A 9254-nucleotide genomic window follows, 5' to 3' on the forward strand; every position below is an offset into this window, starting at 1 on the left:
ATCAAGTCGATTTTGTCACGAGGGAGAAATTGGGAGAGGAGTGGAAAAAAAAAAAAAGAAAATGTTAAAAAAGCTACAGCTCCTGTGAACTCATTAGCCCTTCTCATAATGCAACTGTGGTTCTTCTGGATTTTACTGGAGACAATTAATTCTACCAGCTGGAAAAAAAAAAACTTGCTGTGAGTATTATTCCCCAGTGAGACACTTTCCTTTCTCACCTGTGAGTTCTGCTCCCCAGTGAGACAGAGTTTCCTTTTTCCACCTGCACAAAGAAATGATTAGAGAGTGGTTTGGCTCTAAGACTTGCTGAAATGCTTAACAAAACCAAAAAAAAACAAAACCAAAAAAAAAAAAAAAAAAACTCCAAAAACTTAAAAATATGCGTTTATGACATTGATAAGTGACGGCTCGTTTCATAAAGGCTGAGTATAAAAGGTTTGTGCTTTTCTGAAAGTCCTTGTGAAAGAGCTTTGGGCTTTTGCTGTCTCTGGGTAATAACAAAGAACACAGCTTTAGAGTCAGACAGCAGGTGGACTTTTGATTGTATTTGCTCGACTTTTCCTTTTTTTTTTTTTTTTGACCAATAATGGATACCATTTAAAAAATCCTGCTCTCCTTCTAACACACCATCCATTTTTTTCTTTAACATTTTGGCCTTCATAATCTGTCATTGTTTTTCAGCCCTTTTTTTTGTTGGATCTAAAATTGCTATTACAGCAGCGTCCTCTGTGCTTCTGTTTGACTAAGATAATGAAGAAGTTCTTTGGGAATGTGAAGTTAACATAAAAATCGACATCACTTTTGTTACGACATCAATTTTAGCTTGACAAGCTTATCCATATGCTTTGTGTCTCACGAATTTGACATACCTTATTTTGGTTGTGAGGCGTCTGTTGATCGTATTCGAAGTTAAGAGGTTACTTGGGCTCTTGTTTGCTTTGTTGCTGCTTGCGTCTCTGTAAGACTATAAGAATTGTTGCTTTGACAGGTCTGCTGTTTGCTGTCCCTGATAAACACTTTTAAATAGCAAAGAAAGAGAAAGAAGAGAGAGAGAGAGAGAGAGAGAGAGAGAGGGAGACGCAGGCAGGCTGTGCAGGAAAGCATCTCAGGCTTTGTGATTTAATTAACATCCTCACAAAAGGAACGGCTAAGCTTTGATTGACAAACAAAGGGAGCACAGCGTAGGTGGTGCCACAGTGGATGGAGGAGAGACTGGCATTCGTGCCCTCGCCCACAAAGCGACATCTGTTCCCAAACAAGTCTCAGGTACAGCCAAAATAAGCACTGGCTCAGATAAGCAACCGTTTAGAGACAGCCGTCACGTCCGAGTCAGAGCGCTCGGGTTTAAAAACAAAGCCGCTGTGTGAGATCTATCTGGGAACATTTAGACAATCGACTGAGATATGAAAAGTTGACGGTTACTTACCGTGAACATCAAAGGATTTTCAAACGCTCTCCTCTCTCATCGAGACTAGCCTGAGCGGACCATCTTTAACGCTCGGCATTCTGTGATTCCTTTCCACCCATCGCCTTTAAAGTCTTTTAAAGATGTTTAAGACTTAAAACGCGGAGATGATCCACTGCAGTACACTGTTAAAGGCAGAGTAGTTTTCTTTTGCAGTTTATCTCCCGTCTCTGTCCTGTTCGGAGCACAGAACGGAGCAGACGTTAAGGTTGCGTTGGAAAAGTACAGGAACAGAGAGAAAAGAGAAAACACGCTGGTCATAACAGAGGCTACTGTATGACAGGAAAGATGAAAATACAGTTTTTCACGGTAGACGTGTTGCAATTGTCCTGTTTTTCCTTTTGTAGTATATTGCTTTGTTTTTGATTTGTTTTGTGTGGTGAATTTAGTGACTTGTTCTTTAAAAAAAGACAGTGGGGATTAAACAGAGTAAATGAGCATATTCCATGTATTCACAGTAATTTAGAAAATGTCTGACTTGCATACAAACGTGCAAGTGAAGAAGCTTATCATACCAGTGTTTTTCTTACCAGTATTTTATTACAAGCCAAGATAGAAAGGATGATTTGGAGAGCATATTTCTTCTGGTATGTTTTCCAATACAAAAATGAAAGAGGGTATTTCTAGGTCCAGTGGTACTTCCATTATGTCATTTTTAATGATGCTGAGAGCAGTGATCTTAAAAATAAATAGATAAATAAATAAATAAAAGTAAATTCTCAGATATGAGAATATTCTGACTCAGACTCCATGTGAGAATATTAAAAGTTGCCAGTTGGTGGTAAACCTTTGACAGCAGTCTGATACTTCAGCTACGTATTTTGGTGCGTCAAAGCAATGTTGTGGAAATTTGGAAAGTTTCTTTGAGAAAATGTACTGAATTTCTGCTCTCACCTGGTTGTGTGTGTGTGAGTGTGTAGTATGTGTATGTGTATGTGAATGCATGTGTGCGTGCTTGCGTGCGTGTGTGTGTGTGTGTGTGTGAGAGAGAGAGAGAGAGTGTGTGTGTGTGTGTGTGTGTTTGTGGTGTATGTGATAGAGAGAGAGAGAGTGTGCATGTGTTAGAGAGAGTAAGTGTGTCTGTGTGTGTGTATATGTTTGTGTTTGTGGTGTGTGTGAGGGAGAGAGAGAGAGAGAGAGATTGTGTGTGTGTGTGTGTGTGTGTGTGTGTGTGAGGGAATTTTGTTACCACATCCTTTTTAAGAAACAACCTGAATACTGTATTGTTGAGGCATAGCTCTCAGCTGCTGCAGTTACACATAGAGAGAGAAGTGTGTGTGTGTGTGTGCGCTAATAAGAAAAAAGAGCAGAGTGCCCTGCAGATTGTGTTGTTGGAGGATGTGCTTTGTGGGAGCCATGCAGTGTCAGAGCAGGGCAGGGCTACAGCGGGTACAGCAGGCACAGCGGGCATTGTTGGCTGGACTGAAAGCCAGGCCTCCAGCAGAGAGTCAGCCAGCATGCACCACACTGCTTACTGTCTTATAGTTACACTTCACAAAACCTCTGAGGGGACAAGTCTGGAGCCAAAGAGACAGCTCTGTCCAGCCCCAGCCAGAACAGAGAGGGTCTGCTAGTCAGTTTGATTTATAGTCACAACACAGAGGTAGCAACATACACACATACACACACACACACACACACACATACACTCAAGCACGAGCAGATACATACACACGCATGCACTTACATACACATACACACACACACACACACACACACATATACATGCAAGCACACACACATTTGAAGTTGGGAACTTTCCATTGACTTAATATCATAACCTTACCTGTAAACATAACCCGATCAATATTTTTTTGCCTTATTTATTGTCCCCTATAGTTGAGTTTGTTTGGATATTTATGTCGTTATGGGGATGTTTGGTCTGTGCTGTATCTCAGTACACACTGTGTTATAAAAAGAATATTATAATCACTTTTTCATGGTTACATGTTTTAAATGGGTAATGCCGTCCTGCGGGACGTGAGTTTGATGATGAAGCTAATCATAAAGATATTGACATTTCACTTAATTTAATCTTTGAATTTGGTATCACTTCATTACTTTCTGTATCAGAACAGTGATTGAAACATTTGCAATCAATTCACAAGTGCAATACATTCGAAACTAACCTGTGCTGTCTTAAAACGGTGGAGGTATAATTTAGTGTATAATAACTTAATCCCGTCGTCTTTGTGCAGTTTTAATGTCTTTGGTCAAAGGTTGAACGATCTGACACATTTCTTTTCCTCTCTAGGCTATAACTGCATTCAGCTCATGGCTGTAATGGAGCACGCTTATTATGCTAGCTTTGGATACCAAATCACCAACTTCTTCGCTGCATCCAGGTGAGAGTTTGAGTCCAGTTGGGCTGCCCTTGCTCTAAAATCTGTATTAATATCACGTCCTCTCCGTTCCTGCCCGCTCGCCTGCCCCCCCGCCCGCCCGCCCTCAGGTGCTGCGTTCGGTTGGGACTGAATATTGCAGCTCAATTTTTTTTTTTTTTTTTTTACCTCGTAGATTGAAACAGATGAAATCTTTTTTTTTTTACTCCTGACCTGAATGAAAACTTCACACTTACTGTCAGAGACAAAGACACTTCATGAGGCACAACCTGCACTTTTTTTTTATTTTTTGAACCAGAGGAGATGAAAAAACATTAAATTCACATTAAGTGCACATTGGATTCTAATCAATATTTTTCTTTTTTTTTTTGCGTGTGTGTGTGTGTGTGTGTGTGTGTGTGAATGATTTTGCATGTTTGAGAAACATTACATGTATTCTTTGGATGGCATTCAGCTCCTGTCTTATATACACTTACTGTCCAGGTAGAAACATCCATCTTGCACCCCCCCCCCCCCCCCCCCCCCCTTGCCACTTTATTAAGTACACCTGCATTGTAGGTACATTGTATAGGTGTGCAATTACAGGCTGTAGCCCATCTGTTGCCATACACAATTTGTCAGCTGCCTGCTTCCCCGTTCATCAGTCAGCCACTCTCCAACCACAGGGCCGCTGTTAGCTGGATATTATTTGGGTGGCAGACCATTCTCAGCCCAGCAGTGGCACTAAGGTGGTAGTGGTGTGGTACTGGGTGACATGCTGGTGTGAGTGCGTTAGACACAGCAGTGTTGCTGGGGTTTATACACACAATCAGCGTCACCGCTGAGTCGAGAATGATCCGCCACCCAAAAATAATATCCAGCTAACCGTGGTCCTGCGGTCAGAAACTCGACTACTGATGAAAAGATGGATAGCACTATTCATGCATACCGACAGATGGATTTACAGTACGCTTACAAGGTGTGCATACAATGTAGGTGTTTCTACTAAAGTGAAACGTTAGCGTATATAACCATTTAAATGTTTTTCTTGGTAAAACATTATCATACAACGCAGCGCCTGTTTTAGCAGAGCTGTGGCGAGATGTATGTTGTTGTTTTTTTTTTTTTTGCGTATCTCATGTCACTTTATTTATAGACTGACCCGTTGACACAGCCTCGTATACTCTCGTTCTCCTATGCAAACGCTAATTACTGTCTTATTCTGGATCTTCTAATGAGCATTTGTTACTCTGTTACTGATTGGCTCTGGCAGCTGCTTTCATCTCTTGTTCTCTCTAAAGGCAAAAAAAAAACCCCAACCTTTTCTGCACTACATATTCCTAGTACTTATTTATTCATTGATATTATTGTATTAAAAAGCTGTGGTTAGCGCAAGTGTCTAACTGGAAGTGAAATGGTTTTGAATTCCTGGTAATGCACAGAGATTGTTTTGAGAGTTGTTCTCAGCAGAGCTGGGACATGTCCAGCTATTCCAGCATGAAATGGCAATGAACAACTCTAAGCGGTCCAGTACTCAGACAGTCAACACGTGTACAGTTAATCCCAAAATAGAGGAGACCCCAAATAAATAACAATGGGAGGAAAAAAAAAAAACTCTTGCGGAGGAAAACTGTATATTTGGACGGAGAGGGAAGCCCCTCTCAGTTTAAAATAATACAGATTTTTGTTTTTTAGCCTTATTGTCTGTCATGGTGCACAGCTCTGGCATTAGACACTAGATAACGTGGAACGTGCTGAAGAGTCCATTCACTCTCGATCAGTCACTCACAGACATTTAAAACAGGGGTATACTGACCATCATCAGCATAACTCTGGTTTTCTCTCTCTCTCTCTGTCTCTCTCTGTCTGTCTCTCACATTGATTATGCTGATCTCAGTGTGTTTTATGTCTGAGCCATTCACTGATTGACACTTTCATTTGCAGAGCTGTCTCTCTTTTTTTTTTTATTCCACTTTTCACCAGAGAACCACTTTTAGTGTTATTCTGGAGGACTCTACCCCAACAGTCAATTCATCCAGAGCATTGCTAAACTAAGCTCTTGGATAGCTGATAAAACAGCAATGGTTTCGCCTTATGGGTTTCCACGATATCGTTATGTCTCAGTAAAGCCCAGAGCCTGAAGGTGTTGCATATAAGTAAAAAACAAAAAAAGAGAGAAAGAAGGACAGAAAGAAAAGAAGAGAAAAAGAAAAGATCTTTCAGAAATTCTGGCATGTTAGAAATGTAATATTTAAAAGTGAGGCGGGTTTGACTGAATCCCAGTGTGGAGGCTCAGAAACCATGTGGGCGGGGCCATGGAAGCTTCATCATTCCACTCATGGGCCCGTGGAAGGCACCCACGGACGGACAGCCGCCACATTCAAACCTCTCTGACCTTCCAGTGGCTTTTTGCTGCCACTGTACCCTTGAGCAGGGCGCGTAACCCCCTAAATCTCCCTTTCTTATCCCATAATCCAATACGACAGCCTTGAAAAAGGGAAAGTGTAGTCGGAGACACCGCTGCAGATGCATAAAGGAATAAATACATTTAAAAAACAAAAGGTAAACCAAGGGCCTCTGGTCTTTCACTGGTGTGCTGCGGTAACATTGTAAAGAGCATGGTAGGTACAAAAGGCGTGTGTGGTCGAGTTCTTTTTTTTTTTTTTTTTCTCTCTCTCTTTTTTTTTTTCAGGGAATGTATGAAAATCCTTTTATGCTGGAGGAATGCTATGTGCTGTCGCCCACGGTGTCCCTCCTGTTTGTCACATTTAAGACAAAAATTCATGGCAGTGAGTGTATGTGTGAAATGGTGTTTAAAATGATGGTGTTGACTGAAGGGAAGACTGCAGTGAGAGCAGTGGACAGGTATGGGACTGGTGTATGAGATGCTTTTACCATTGACAGTCCTGAAAAATAACGTGTTGGCTCATCCAACCACTTTTTTGGTTAGATAAAAAAATTATTATTTCTTTTAAAAAAAAAAATCAGTCTCTAGTTAACGCTTAAAGTCCCCCCCCCCCCCCCCCCCCCCCCCCAAAATGTTTTAATAACGTCAAAGTCCAAATAATAAAGTCATAATGTGTGGGGGAGTGCTAGCTAGGTTAAAAGTGTCTGCTTTTGGGTTTGAGTTAAATAGAACAACACACAAAATCAACACCGAGAATAACAAAATGGCTTCAGTTTTTAACCAAAACGCACTGTCAGGAACAGGTTTGGACCTTTGTGGTCATGTGCAGGACATATGCTTGTGATATATGTCGATACGTCAGAAGGCAAAGTACTTTTCTCCTGTCAAACATCCTGATTGTCAGGTGAGGGTTTTTTTTTTTTTCTTCTATGTTGTGTGCAGTCGTTTTGGGACCCCTGAGGAGCTGAAAAGGCTGGTGGATGTGGCACACTCCCTCGGCATCACCGTCCTCCTAGACGTGGTCCACAGTCACGCGTCCAGCAACACGGCCGACGGCCTTAACCAGTTTGACGGCTCGGATTCCTGCTTCTTCCACGGCGGTTCCCGTGGCAACCATTCCCACTGGGGCAGTCGACTCTTCAACTACTCCAGGTTAGAGATTCCAACAGTATTTAATCACTGTAACGTAGAGTAAGAACAATGATCTAACAATGATCATACTGAATATTAAGAATCCAGAACTTGCCGTACGTTCACACTTGGAGCAGCGAGAGCGTCAAAATTCGCCCTGGCCTCCCTGCCAACAAGGCTGTGGAACGCTGTGGACGCTCTAGCGTGGATGAAATAGGCAGACACAAGTTCGTTCAGAATGCTTGGTCTTGCAAACTTTTTTTAAAGCGGCCGCAAAACAAACAAACGTGTTGACCGGTATCTTTGTGCCGACTGACCACAAGTAGGGTATAAGTTAGACCACGAGTAGGGTATACGTTAACCTCATGAAATCTTTTAAATGTGAAGGTGAGAAATCGATCGATGAAGGACAGAAATGAACAATTACAATTACATGTTTGGTAACAAAATAAACTAAGGAAATAAACGAATTAAAAGCCATTTGTGTGGTGTGACTTTTGTGTTGATGCTAAGTGCTAAGTCAAAATTCAAAATGCAGTTTATAGGACACGTTTACTAGCCTTGGTCTTTAATTAGCGTTAACGCTAACAGTGAATGACTTCTGCTTGTTTTGACGCTCTCACCGCTTCCAGTGTGAACTTAGGGTTAGACCGTTTGTGACTGCACATGAACATAATTCTTACATTTCCTGCACAAATTCACATGCAAGCAAAGAGTAACATATTTTGTATACCTTATTTCAGTACAACTGAAATAATAATAATATAATAATAATATAATAATATAAGTTTATTCAGAGCCCAATATCACTATTTATAGTCTCAAAGGGCTTTACATATAAAGTAAAGTAAGGGCTTTAAGTCAAATCAAAATTATATTATGCATAAATTCGAGAAAATAGATGAGTCTTTAGTCTGGTTTTAAAGGTATGGAGAGAGGGAGGAAAAGGTGCAGTAGCCAGCAAACTTCTTTTTAACTCTTGGAAGGACTAATAGTCCAGAATCTTGAGAGCGCAGGGTGTGAGGTGGGTTATAGGGTGCAATTAAGTTAGACAGGTAGGGAGGCCCACGTAAAATTTTATATGTTAAACTTTGCCCTTGCATGAATTGGGAGCCAATGAAGGGAAGCCAGGACAGGTGTAATGTGATCAAACTTCCTTGCTCTGCTCAGAATTCTAGCAGCAGCATTCTGGACCAGCTAAAGACTTTTGGTACTAGAGGCAGGCAGGCCAGAGTACAGAACATTGCAGTAATCGAGGCGAGACATGACAAATGTGTGAACAATGGTTTCTGCATCAGCCATACTTAGAAAGGGCCTAATTTTAGCAATGTTACGGAGGTGATAAAAGACAGTTTTGGTTGTGTTTTTGATATGAGTGATTAGCGAGAGACTAGAGTCAAAAGTCACACCAAGGTTTTTAGCTGAAGAGTTTTGAGAGATGATGCAGTTGTCAACATCTAGGGTAAGATCGCTAAAAAGATGCTTATGCGTAGGGGGACCAATGACCAGCATTTCAGTCTTGCCTGCGTTAAGCATCAGGAAATGCTTGAATGTTTGTTTATGTCTTTGGATAAAGATGAGCATATTGTTTTTCCCCCTCATTCTGAGCATGCTCACATCTTCTCGTGGTGTAACATGGAGAGAGAGAGAGAGAGAGAGAGAGAGAGAGAAACAAGGAGCCAGGGTCAGGCAGAAGAAAAAAACAAAAAACCACAACCCAGCTACTTTCTGACTTTCACAGACACACCTCTGGGCAGATTCCAAGTGGGCTTTGGTCTCATTTGAAGCCAGTTTCTTTTTCTTTCTTCTTACGCTGTCACTCAAAGCTCAAAAAAAAAAAAGCAGTCATCTTTAAATAAAACATTTAATCAGAAAAAGCAGTGGAGGGTGCAGAAGTCAAGTCAGACTGTCAAAAGGGAGTGAGCTGGAG

General features: G+C 41.2%; 1 protein-coding gene across 1 annotated transcript in view; it reads left to right on the forward strand.

Moving 5' to 3' along the window:
- Positions 1-9254, forward strand: part of gbe1a (glucan (1,4-alpha-), branching enzyme 1a) — a 107483-nt gene that overhangs the window by 34831 nt on the left and 63398 nt on the right. The window contains exons 6-7 of the mRNA XM_030792724.1: positions 3720-3810; positions 7136-7345. Coding sequence (XP_030648584.1) covers positions 3720-3810; positions 7136-7345 — 301 coding nt within the window. The remainder of the gene's footprint in view (positions 1-3719; positions 3811-7135; positions 7346-9254) is intronic.

Source organism: Chanos chanos, chromosome 15, assembly GCF_902362185.1.
Source record: "Chanos chanos chromosome 15, fChaCha1.1, whole genome shotgun sequence".
Lineage (NCBI taxonomy): Eukaryota > Metazoa > Chordata > Actinopteri > Gonorynchiformes > Chanidae > Chanos > Chanos chanos.